Here is a 13,955-nt window from a genome sequence, read left to right on the forward strand (position 1 = left end):
GCAAGAGTACTGGAGTGGGGTGCCATTGCCTTCTCCCAGCCTCCCCTAGGGATGGATATTCCTCGACCACAGTCCACCGTCGAAACAAGGGTCAACATTGCCAGCCAGCATGGGGACAGGCCCAACTCAGGTTTCACTAGCTTTTACCTTATCTCCTTTTTATTGGGTTTTATTTTCTGGAGTGACTCTGTTGAGAGTCTATCACAGGCAGACTCGGGTCACAACACAGCAACATCACAACCAGGGCCCAGAGCTGTGCACCCCTGTGCAGACATGCATTACTAACCCCAGGAGTGGAATGATCATTTCATGATAGGTTCACTAATTTGAGAGGACGATAAGGGAATACTATGAAAAAGTTCAGGCTAATAAATTAGACAAGCTAACATGAGATTGAAACATTCCTTAGCACCAAAGCTCACGTTTGGGAAGTAAGGTCTATGAGAGAAGAACGCTCAAGGCTCACAAGGTTTCTGGAAAATCCTATCAAACATTAAGAAAGAAATAACACCTATTCTATAATACAAACTCTTCTGAAACACTTAAGACAATACTTTCCAATCCAGCCTATGAAGCCCAAATAAAAATACCAATAGATCCTTTTGAAAAACCAAAATGTTGATTTCTGAAATTCACATGGAAATGCCAGCACTTAGAAAAGCCAAGACCAAGCTGGAGATTCACAACTACTCTAAGAATGACGACATAGTGAAGCCAGTACCACCCGCCCGCACGCTGCAGCAATGGCATCAAGACAGACAGATGGAGGACAGATACAAGGCCCAGAGAGAAACCACCAGGGAGTTTACCCTGGCAACTGGCCCAAAGGCAGTGCCCTGGGGAAAGAGGAACCTTCTCAATAAATAGACGGAGACAGCAGCACATGCACATGCGATGGGGTAGAGAGCCCCCACCACATACAAGAATCAGCTGACAGTGGACCACAGACCTAACAGTGTAAGCCCTAAAACTACGAACTTCTGGGAGAAACTCCACAAACGCGACCCTGGATTAAACAAAGATTTCTTAGGTACAACACCAAAAGCAAGATCTATAAAAGAAAAAAATTAATAAACTGGGCCGTATAAAAAATTCAAAACTCTGCTTTTCAAAGACACTATTAGGAGAACAAAGAGAAGCCACAGACTGGGAGAATATATTTGCAAACCATATTTCTAATAAGGACTTAAATATAGATCATATATCTCAAATTGCATACATATACATGCCCCTCAAATCTCAGCTGTAAGAAAACTAAAAAAATAAAAGAAAAAGAAAACAGAAGTGAGGCATCTGAATAGACACCTCAGCAACGAAGCACCTGAAAGATGGCTCGATGTCATCAGGTGCTAAAGAAACAGAAATTAAAAACACAATGAGACACCATCACACACCTGCTAGAAAACCTAGAGCAGCCCATCTGTGAAAGAGGTCTTGCAGGGGCACCAGGAGACCCTAGGCAGTAGTGTCTGTAATCCTGACTGTGGTAAAGCTTTTGCCAATGCACACGGCATGATCGACTCAACCGTACCCTTTAAATATACATAGTTCACGATGTGTCAATTATATCTCAGTACAGGAGAAGGCAATGGCAACCCACTCCAGTACTTTCCCATCCATGGGAAAATCCATGGATGGAAGAGCCTGGAAGCCTGCGGTGCATGGGGTCGCTAGGAGTCAGACACGACTGAGCGACTTCACTTTCACTTTTCCTTTCATGCATTGGAGGAGGAAATGGCAACCCACTCCAGTGTTCTTGTCCGGAGAATTCCAGGGACGGGGGAGCCTGATGGGCTGCTGTCTGTGGGGTCGCACAGAGTCAGACACGACTGAAGCGACTTAGCAGCAGCAGCAGCAGCACAGTGGCTTTTAAAAACAAATAAAATGGTAAAGTTGTGGAACCTCCGTCTGCAAAGTGCACCAGGAAGTTCACACCTAAAATATCCACCCTTCCTGAATTCCCATGGGTCTCTGAAGTAACCATGAAACTTCCCTTTGACATGGCCAAATGTTCAAGAAATAACTTCATTCACAATGTGCTGTTAAGGAACAACACAATAATATATCACCAGTACTTCAGCAGGAAGCAGGAATTTAAAAAGAACTCGGACAGGGCATGCTGATTCACACGTAAAGGGCATGCTCCTTCACCCTGAAGAGCTCGACTGCACCTCTCATTCACACTCTTCCCGCTAGCCTGTTCGACTCTCAGCACCCATAACCTAGGATGCACCTGAGGCTGTGGTTCCACAGCACACTGACGCCCAGTGTGACGTGCGCCTCACCAGACTGTCAGAAAGTCTGGAGGGTGACAAAGGCACCACTTGCCGTCGAGTCCTTAGCACAATAGCTGTGCCTCTAAGTGTCACGCTGGCCAGAAAAATGCCATCTGGACCATGGACGACACAGCCTGGACTACAGTCCACTTACATCTCAGCACCTCAACAATCAGGTCCATGTCGGTGCTGAGCTTCTTGATGTGGTCCAGGTTAGCTACTGTGGTGATTGGCACGTACTGGTCACTGTCCATCTGTGATATAAGGTACATGTCACTAGCAAGGTTCTCCCTGCAGAAAGAAGACAATCTTTCTTAGTTCACAGCTTTTTAATTTTTTACAGCTTTATTAAAAGGAAGCTTCATGAGAGGAATGAGTGTGTATGATGTACTCTGCTATTTGCCATCTCTCTGACCTTGGGTCAATTTTGTCAAAGACATCTGCGGAAGCAGAGAGAGCAAGTGTACTGCAGTTTATACAATCAAAATCAGTAAGCAAGTCAATCTTTAAAAATTATTTCTAGCTTATCTTTGTTCTAAAAAAGTGTTTGAGAAGCTTATTAAAAATAGAAACACACTTCTTAAAGCAAGGAAACCCAGATGAGAGAATGAGAAAGTAAGAAAAATGTGAAAAGGCCAAGAAAAGCTGGTGCCCAGAGTGCTTGTGGTTCGGGCTGAACAGCTATCAGAGAGGCTACAGCTCCACCCCTGGCCTCCCAGCTTCTGCAGCAGAGGCTGGAAAAGTAGGGAAGTAACCAACAGCACGACCTCACCACCACCTGTGAGACTGACCACCTACAGCCCCACCCCCGAAGTCTGATTCCAGGGGCACGGGACGGCAATAGGAGACCTTGACTTCCTACAGATGGAGGTACAGACACAGATGTTAACATGTAAAGTACTACATCTATACAGAGTAACACATACAACACCTTAGGTACCAGGTGCTAGAAAAACACTACCATCCTTACCTAGACAAGCAGAATTCCAATGTCTTTTTAAGTACTTCCCGGGGGTCTTCCTGGCTTTCTGGTTGAGATTCATTCCCTCCTACATAAAGGCAAAGGAAAAATGGCTTAAATTCACCAAGCACTTGATTCAGAATAGCAATTTTAATGGTTTCAATATACATAGTAATTTATCTACGTAACAGCCAATAAAAAAAACTATTTTACAAGGAAATCATATAGGCAAACAAAAGGAAACAAAAAATCCCTTACCCCCCAAACAAAAACAGTTTCAAAAAATAACCTGAGGAGTAAGATTTATTAGCAAAGTTTAGCAGGAGCTTTTGTCTCAATTCAAAAAGGATTTACAGGTGACCTACAAGCAGATAAGATGCTAAAAATATATAAAGGAAATAAAGTGACTAAAGAGTTTTTAGACACAACTATATATATTTGCATGGCATAATAATAATACATGCAGGATTTTCTAACAAGAGACACTTGCATTTTAAAAGTCAAAGTTTAAGACCATCAAAAGCAAAGACAGAGTGGAAACACTGATGACAAAGAGACAGCACATGTTTTATATAAAGAGCTTCAATAAAATCTATCTCCCACCAGGAAAAAACCAAACCAAAACAAACAAAACTAATGGACCTAATGAGACTGAAAATTAGAAATAGGCCTTGAAGCCACAGTCACATTCCATCCCTTCATCCAGAAAGGGCTCTCATGCACACATGTTCAAGTCCATACTGAACAGATAGCACTGCCTCCTGAGACACCTCCTGCGTGCTGGGCACTGCTGCAGAGCTGCCTGTGTGTGTGCTGTGTGCTCACTCATGTCTGATCTTTGTGACTCTGTGAACTGTAGCCCGCCAGGCTCTTCTGTCCACTGGATTCTCCAGACAAGAATACTGGAGTGGGTTGCCATGCTTTTCTCCAGGGGATCTTTCTAACCCAGGGATCAAACCCATGTCTCCTGCATCTCCTGCACTGGCAGGCAAGTTGTTTACCACTGAGCCGCCTGGGAAGCCCCAGTAGAGCTCCTTACTCAGCCTCAAAGAGGCAGTCTCTGCTCTTAGAAGGAGGCAATCAATAGCCAAACAAGTAAACAGTAAACAGGTAGAATCGGACACAAAGGAGAAAAGCATAGGGCACAAGCAGACTCAATGCAGAAGGAATAATCAGCAAGCTCGAAAACAAGTCATGTGAAATTAGTCAGCTAGAGGAACACAAAGAAAAAAGAATGAAGAATAAGGAAGAAAGCCTACCTGACTTGTGATACACAACCAGCAGTATTTCTGTACACTAACAACAAACTATCCGAAGAAGAAACTAAGAAAACGATCCCACTCACAACTGCAAGTGAAAGAATTAAATACCCAGGAATAAATCTAACCAAAAGGAGAAAGATCTGTAAGCTGGAAACCTGAAGGTACTGATGAAAGAAATTAAAGACAAATAAATGAAAACATATCCCCATTTCTTGGGTTAGAAGAATACTGTGAAAATCTCCATGTAAAAATATTCCAAGCAATTTACAGATTCAATGCAATCAATCCTTATCAAAATTCCAATGGCATTTTTTGCATAAGTACATCAAACAACCCTACAATTTGCATGAAGCCAAAAGACTCTGAATAGTGAAAGAAATCTTGAGTAAGAAGCACAATGCTGGAAGCATCACACTTCCTGACTCCAAACTACTTTGAAAAGCTATAGTTATCAAAAAAATACGCTATTGGCATAAAATAGACATACAGACAAATGGAATAGAACTGAGAACCCAGAGATAAACCCGCATGCATGTGACCAGCTGATCTTCAACAAGGCTGCCAAGAATACTTAAGGGGAAAGGACAATTTCTTCAATACATAATGCTGGGAAAACTGACAGCCACATGCAAGAGAATTAATGGAACCCTTATTTTACCTCATATACAAAAACCAACTCAAAATGAATTAAAGACTTACATGTAAGAGCTGAAACTTAAAGACTTAAATTAAGAGCTGAAACTGTATAACTTAAAAAAAAGAAACAGCCAATGTAAAAAAAATGTCCTATCAATCAGACTTGGCAACAATCTTTTTGGATATAACACCCAAAGCACAGGCAACAAAAGCAAAAATAAACATGGGGACTACATTCCATTAATAAGGTTTTGTACAGGAGAACAAACCTGTTCTCCTATACAGGAGAAGGTGGACATGGAGTACATCTCCTTCCACGGATACATTAGGAATGCACCTTCAGACACAGAAGTGCATGCAGAACACAGGCTGAGAGCAGACAGGAGGACCTGACCAGAGGGAAAGAATATACAGAACCACGCAAAACTTGATATCAAGCCCTGAGCCTTTGGAGTGGGAGCACTGATTCCAAGACTCTAGACTACCAGAGAACTAACCCCAGGGTGTATCCAATAGAGAGAACGCACACAAAGGAAACCACATGAATACAAGCCCTGGCATCACCTAGCCATCAGTAGCACCCTGTGCAGGACTCCTCATCTAATCAACAAACAAAACAAAAATACAAACTCAATCATCAGCAGACAGGATTACCACCTCACTCAGCATTGCTCATTAGAGGAAAAACAAACACACACACACTCAGCACAAATCTCACCCTATATGAAGCTGACACAAACACTGGACCAACCTTATAAGGGCAGAAACCAAAAGGAAGAAAGAATTCAACCTTCAAGCCTGGGAAAAGGAGACCTCAAACACAGTAAGTTAAAAATAATAATAATAATAATGAAAAGGCAGAGAAATACTACACAAATGAAGGAACAAACCAGAAGCACAGAAGTCCAAATAAATGAAGAGGAAATAGGCAAACTACCTGAAAAAGAATTCAGAATAATGATAGTGAAGATGATCAAAAACCTTGAAAACAGAATGGAGAAAATGCAAGAATCAATTAACAAAGACCCACAAGAATTAAAGAATAAACATAAAGAGACAAACAACACAATTACTGAAATTAAAAATATTCTAGAAGGAATCAATAGCAGACTATCTGAAATAGAAGAACGAATCAGTGAGCTGGAAGATAAAATGGTGGAAATAACTTCTGAAGAGCAGAATAAGTAAAAAGAATGAAAAGAATTCAGGATAGTCTCAGAGACCTCTCAGACAATATCAAACGCACCAACATTTGAATTATAGGGGTCCCAGAAGAAGAAGAGAAAAAGAGAGTGTATGAGAAAACTTTTGAAGAGATTATAGTTGAAAATTTCTCCAACATGGAAAAGGAAATAGTCAATCAAGTCCAAGAGGCACAAAGAGTCCCATACAAGATAAACCCAAGGAGAAACATGCCAAGACACATACTAATCAAACTAACAAAGACTCAACACAAAGAAAAGAATATTAAAAGCAGCAAGGGAGAAGCAACAAGCAACATACAAGGGAAACCCCATACACTTAACAGCTGATCTTTCAGCAGAATCGCTGTAAGCCAGAAGAGAATGGCAGGATATATTTAAAGGACTGAAAGGGAAAAATCTACAACCAAGATTACAGTACCCAGGCAAGGATCTCATTCAAAACTGATGGAGAAACGTAGTTTTTCAGACAAGCAAAAGTTAAAAGAACTCAGTACCACCAAACCACCTTTACAACAAATGTTAAAGGGACTTCTATAGTCAAAAAACAAGAGAAGAAAAAAGATCTACAAAATCAACCCCAAACAATTAAGAAAATGGCAATAAGAAAATATATATCAATAATTACTTTAAATTTAAGTGGATTAAATGCTCCAACCAAAAGACACAGACTGGCTGAATGGATACAAAAACAAAACTCATATATATGCTGTCTACAAGAAACCCACTTCAGACCTAAAGACACATACAAACTGAAAGTGAGAGGATGGAAAAATATATTCCATGCAAATGGGAAGCAAAAGAAAGCTGGAGTAGTAATCCTCGTATCAGACAAAATAGACCTTAAAATAAAGAAGATTACAAGAGATAAGGAAGGATACTACAAAATGATCTAGGGATCAATCTAAAAGGAAGATACCCTCTTGGGTGCAATATCTATGCACCCAACATAAAGCACCTCAACACATAAGACACACACTAACAGACATAAAAGGAGAAACTGACAGTAGCACAATAGTAGGAGACTTTAACACCCCACTCACACTAATGGACAGATCATCAAGAGAATATTAATATGGAAATACAAGTCTTAAAAGATACATTAGATGAGATGGATCTCATTGATATCTTCAGGACATTCCATCCAAATGCAAAAGAATACAGTGTCTTCTCAAGTGCACGCGGAACATATTCCAGGATAGACCACATCTTGGGTCACAAATCAAACCTCAGTAAATTTAAGAAAACTGAAATTATATCAAGCATCTTCTCCGATCACAATGCTATGAGACTAGATATCAATTACAAGAAAAAACTATAAGAAACACAAACACATGGAGATTAAACAACACATTTCTAAATAACCAACAGGTTACTGAAGAAATCAAAAGGGAAATCAAAAAATTTCTAGAAACAAATGACAATGAAAACACAACTCAAAACCTATGGGATGCAGTGAAAGCAGTTCTAAGAGGGAAGTTTATAGCAATACAATCCCACCTCAAGAAACAAGAAAAACATCAAATGACAACCTAACTTTACACCTAAAACAACTGGAAAAATAAAAATAAAAAAGCAACCAAAATTAGTAGAAGGAAAGAAATCAAAAGATCGAAACAGAAATGAATGAAAAAGAAATAAAAGAAACAACAAGTAAAGGTTAATAAAACTAAAAGCTGGTTCTTTGAGAAGATAAACAAAATTGACAAGCCTTTAGCCAGACTCATCAAGAAAAAAAGAGAGAAGGATCAAATCAACAAAATTAGAAATGGAAAAGTCACAACAGACAATGGAGAAATACAAAGGAATGTAAGAGACTTATGAACAACTATATGACAATAAAATGGATAACCTGGAAGAAATGGACAGATTCTTAGAAAAGTTCAATCTCCCAAGACTGAACCAGGAAGAAATAGAAATTACGAACAATCCACTGAAATTGAAGCTGTGATAAAAAATCTCCCAAAAAACAAAAGCCCAGGACCAGACGGCTTCACAGGAGAATTCTATCAAACATTTAGAGAAGATCTAATGCCTATCCTTCTAAAACTCGTTCAAAAAATTGCAGAGGAAGGAACATTTTCAACCTCATTCTACGAGGCCACCATCACCCTGATACCAAAACCAGACAAACAGAGCACAAAAAAAGAAAACTACAGGCCAATATCACTGATGAACATGGATGAAAAAATCCTCAACAAACTTTTAGCAAACAGAATTCAGTAACACATCAAAAAGCTTGCTCTTTCCCTGCTGCCATGGAGCCATGTGGAGGCGGAGGTTCGGGTGCATTCAAGATTCGGCTCCACCTATAACCCACCGCCATGGCCGAGGAAGGCATTGCTGCTGGAGGTGTAATGGACATTAATACTGCTCTGCAAGAGATGCTGAACACTGCCCTCATCCACTATGGCTTAGCACGTGGAATTCACGAAGCTGCCAAAACCTTAAACACGCATCAAGCCCATCTACGTGTGCTTGCATCCAGCTGTGATGAGCCTATGTATTTCAAGTTGGTGGAGGTCCTTTGTGTTGAGCATCAAATCAACCTGATTAATGTTGATGACAACAAGAAACTAGGGGAATGGGTAGGTCTCTGTAAAACTGACAGAGAGGGAAAACCCTGTAAAGTGGTTTGGTGCAGTGGTGTGGTGGTTAAGGACTTGGCAAAGAGTCCCAGGCCAAGGATGTCATCAAGGAGTACTTCAAATGCAAAAAATGGTGAAATTAAAAAATGAGTTCTTGGGGAAAAAAAAAAGCTCATACACCATGATCAAGTTGGGTTTATTCCAGGAATAAAGGAATAAAGGATTCTTCAGTATATGCAAATCAATCAATGTGATACACCATATTAAAAAATTTAAAGATAAAAACCATATGATAATCTCAATAGATGCAGAAAAAACCTTTGACAAAGTTCAGCACCCATTTATGATTAAAACTCTTCAAAAAATGGGCATAGAAGGAACCTACCTCAACATAATAAAAACCATATATGATAAGCCTACAGCAAACATTATTTTCACTGGTGAAAAACTGAAAGCATTCCCTCAAGATCAGGAACAAGACAAAGGTGTCCACTTTCACCACTATTATTCAACATAGTTCTTGAAATTCTAGCTACAGCAATCAAAGAAGAAAAAGAAATAAAAGGAATCCAGATTGGAAAAGAAGCAAAGCTCACACTGTTTGCAGATGACATGATACTGTACCTAGGAAACCCTAAAGATACTATCAGAAAATTACTAGAAAAGAAGAAGCAAAGCTCTCACCGTTTGCAGATGACATGATACTGTACCTGCTGCTGCTAAGTCACTTCAGTCGTGTCCGACTATGTGTGACCCCATAGACGGCAGCCCACCAGGCTTCCCCATCCCTGGGATTCTCCAGGCAAGAACACTGGAGTGGGTTGCCATTTCCTTCTCCAATGCATGAAAGTGAAAAATGAAAGTGAAGTCGCTCAGTCATGTCTGACTCATAGCGACCCCACGGACTGCAGCCTACCAGGCTCCTCTGTCTATGGGATTTTCCAGGCAAGAGTACTGAAGTGGGGTGCCATTGCCTTCTCTGATACTGTACCTATGAAACCCTAAAGATACTATCAGAAAATTACTAGAGCTAATTACTAGTGAATTTAGCAAAGTTACAAGATACAAAATTAATACACAGAAATCACTTGCATTTCTATATACAACAATGAAAAATCAGAAAGAGAAACTAAGGAATCAATCCCATTCACCACAGCAACAAAAAGAATTAAATATCTAGGAATAAACTTACCTGAGACAAAAGACCTGTACACAGAAATTTATAAGACACTAATGAAAGAAATCAAAGACAACATAAACAGATAGAGAGATATTCCATGTTCTTGGGTAGGAAGAATCAATATTGTGAAAATGACTATACTACCAAAGGCAATCTACAGATTCAATGCAATCCCTATCAAATTAGCAATGGCATTTTTCACAGAGCTAGAACATAAAATTTCATAATTCATATGGAAACACAAAAGACCCCAAATAGCCAAAGCAGTCTTGAAAAAGAAGAATGGAGCTGGAGGAATCAACCTTCCTGACTTTAGATTATACTACAAAGCTACAGACATTAAGACAGTATGGTACTGGCACAAAAACAGAAATATAGAACAATGGAACAAGATAGAAAACCCAGAAACAAACTCATGTACTTCTGGGTACCTTATTTTTGACAAAGGAGGCAAGAATATACAATGGGGCAAAGACAGACTCTTCAATAAATGGTGCTGGGAAAACTGGACAGCTACATATAAAAGAATGAAATTAGAACACTTCTTAACACCACACAAAGATAAACTCAAAATGGATTGAAGACCTCAATGTAAGACCAGAAATATAAAACTCTTAGAGGAAAACATAGGCAGAACACTTGATGACATAAATCAAAGCAAGATCCTCTATAATCTATGTCTTAGGGTAACAGGAAAAAAAAAAAAACAAAGGTAAACAAGTGGGACCTGATGAAACTTAATAGCTTTTGCACAGCAAAGGAAACTATAAGCAAGGTGAAAAGACAACCCTCAGAATGGGAGAAAATAATAGCAAATCAAACAACTGACAAAGGATTAATTTCCCAAATATAAAAGCAGCTCAAACAACTCAATGCCAAAAAAACAAACAACCCAATCAAAAAGTGGGAAAAGACTTAAACAGGCATTTCTCCAAAGAAGACAAACAGATGGCTAACAAACACATGAAAAGATGCTCAACATTACTCATTATTGGAGAAATGCAAAACAAAAACACAATGAGATATCACCTCACACTGGTCAGAATGGCCATCATCAAAAAATCTACAAACAATAAATACTGGAGAGGGTGTGGAGAAAAGGGAACACTTTTGCACTGTTGGTGGGAAAGTAAACTGATACAGCCACTATGGAAGATGGTATGGAGATTCCTTAAAAAACTAGGAATAAAACCACCATATGACCCAGCAATCCCACTCCTAGGCATATACCCTGAGAAAACCAAAATTGAAAAAGACACATGCATACCATTGTTCACTGCAGCACTATTTACAATAGCTAGAACATGGAAGCAACCTAGATGTCCATCGACAGATGCATGGATAAAGAAGTGGTGGTACATATACACAAAGGAGTATTTACTCAACCATAAAAAGGATTGCATTTGAGTCAGTTCTGATGAGGTGGATGAACCTAGAACCTATTACAGAGAGTGAAGTGAGTCAGAAAGAGAAAGACAAATATTGTATTCTAATCACCGACTCGATGGACTTGAGTTTGAATGAACTCGGGAGTTGGTGATGGACAGGGAGGCCTGGCATGCTGCAATTCATGGGGTTTCAAAGAGTTGGACATGACTGAGTGACTGCACTGAACTGAACTGAATGCATATGCACAGAATCTAGAAAAATGGTACTGAAGAATTTATTTATTGGGCAGCAATGGAGAATAGAATAGACTTATGGATATGGGGAGAGGGTGAGATGTATGGAATGAGTAACATGGAAACTTACATTACCATATATAAAAGATAGCCAATGGGAATTTGCTGTATGGCTCAGGAAACTCAAATAGGGGCTCTGTATCAATCTAGATGGGTAGGATGGGGCGGGAGATGGGAGAGAGGTTAAAAAAGGAGGGGATATATGTATACCTATGTTTCTGAACTGCCCTTCTGGAGAAGACTCTTGAGAGTCCCATGGACTGCAAGGAGATCCAACCAGTCCATCCTAAAGGAGATCAGTCCTGGGTGTTCTTTGGAAGGACTGATGCTGAGGCTGAAACTGCAATACTTTGGCCACCTCATGTGAAGAGCTGACTCATTAAAAAAGACCCTGATGCTGGGAGGGATTGGGGACAGGAGGAGAGGGGATGACAGAGGATGAGATGGCTGGATGGCATCAACAACTCGATGGACATGAGTATGGGTGGACTCCGGGAGTTGGTGATGCACAGGGAGGCCTGGCGTGCTGTGATTCATGGGGTCGCAAAGAGTCAGACGACTGAGTGACTGAACTGAACTGAACTGGCTGATTCATGTTGAGGTTTGACAGAAAAAAAAATTCTGTAAAGCAATTATCCTTCAATAAAAAAAAATTTTTTTTAATCTCAAAAAAAAACCTTTTGTACAGTAAAGGATACCATCAACAAAATGAAAAAAACAACCTACTGAACAAAAATATTTACAAATCATGTACCTGACGAGGGGTTAATATTCAAAATATATAAGGAACTAATATAACTCAGTAGCAAAAAAAAACAAAAAACAACCTATGATTAAAAGAAACAATGGGTAAAGGACTTAAACAGAGAGTTTCTCAAAGAAGACATACAGATAGCCAAGCAGCACATGAAAAGATGTTCAACATCTCTAATCATTAGGGGACTACAAGTCAAAAACCAAAATGAGGACCACTGCTCACCTGTCAAAACTGTCGTTATCCAAAAAAAAAAGGTAACAAATAACAAGTGTGGGAAGGATGTCAAGAAAAGGGAGCGCTGCCCCACCCCTGCCCCGTGTATTACTGGTGGGGACGTAAACTGGCACAGCCACCATGGAAAAGTGTGGAGGTTCTTCAAAAATTAAAATAGCACAACCACATGATCCAGGAGTCCCATTACTGGGCATACACACAAAGGAAAGGAGCTCAGAGTCTCAAAGATCTGCCTGCACCTCCATGTTTACAAGGACTATTTATAATACCCAAGACATGGAAACCTCCCACGTGTCTATCAATGGGTGAATGGATAAAAAAAATGTGTCTCTGTGTGTGTGTGTCTATATATAGTCCAGGGCATGGAACAATGCAGGTACAGAGCATACCAGGAGGGTGCCCAGAGGCGTGGGAAACCCCTGGAGGCAGGCACATATGGAATCACAAGAGTCAGACATGATTTAGTGACTGAACAACAAATATACACACACAATATATACACAGTGGAGTATTATTCCACAAGAAACCCTACCGTATACAACAACATGGATGAATCTAGAGACTACTGTGCTAAGTGAAATAAGTCAGAAAGAACCCCCCAAAGCTACACAATGCCACTTATATGAGAAATCTAAAAAAGTTATGAACATACAGAACCAGAGGGTAGAGCCATGGCTGCCAGGGGTTGGAGGCAGGAAATGGAAAGACGCTGGTTTAAGAATACAAACGTTCAGTTGTAAGACATAAGCTCTGGGATCTACTGTACAGCATGGTGACTATAGTTAATAATGCTGTATTGTATACTTGAACTTTGCTAAGAGAGTAGATCTTAAGTGTTCTCAGCATTCCAATGGGGAAAAAAAAGTATATGAGGTGATAGCTATTAAACCATCAGGTTGCTATTCACCTTAAGTATAATTAACATTTACTTGTCAATTACACCTAAATAAAAAGAGAAAGAAAACTGTAACCTCCCACCACTTTATTCATCAAAACCTGTCTTCTCCATGGTGTGCATCACCCTCTCACATTATCTAATGTGAACTTAAGTATATTCTGTGTATGATGACAGTCTGTCTCTGCCCAAATGGATGTAAGCACCCAGAGAACAGGAGCTTTCACCAATCGTATGCACTGAGTCCCAAGTACATCTGGCATGTGGTGGATTTTAAATATC

The 13,955-nt window shown here is 39.9% G+C and overlaps 1 protein-coding gene and 1 pseudogene across 3 annotated transcripts in view; one reads left to right on the forward strand and one right to left on the reverse strand.

Moving 5' to 3' along the window:
- LARP4B (La ribonucleoprotein 4B) overlaps positions 1-13,955 on the reverse strand; it is a 90,286-nt gene that overhangs the window by 17,063 nt on the left and 59,268 nt on the right. For all 3 annotated transcript variants that reach the window (XM_025264077.3, XM_025264075.3, XM_006064940.4), the window contains 2 exons: positions 3,247-3,325; positions 2,431-2,567 (listed from right to left, as the gene is read on the reverse strand). In XM_025264077.3, coding sequence (XP_025119862.2) covers positions 2,431-2,567; positions 3,247-3,325 — 216 coding nt within the window. The remainder of the gene's footprint in view (positions 1-2,430; positions 2,568-3,246; positions 3,326-13,955) is intronic.
- LOC102412964 lies at positions 8,662-9,062 on the forward strand (annotated as a pseudogene).

This window comes from Bubalus bubalis, chromosome 14, assembly GCF_019923935.1.
Source record: "Bubalus bubalis isolate 160015118507 breed Murrah chromosome 14, NDDB_SH_1, whole genome shotgun sequence".
NCBI lineage: Eukaryota > Metazoa > Chordata > Mammalia > Artiodactyla > Bovidae > Bubalus > Bubalus bubalis.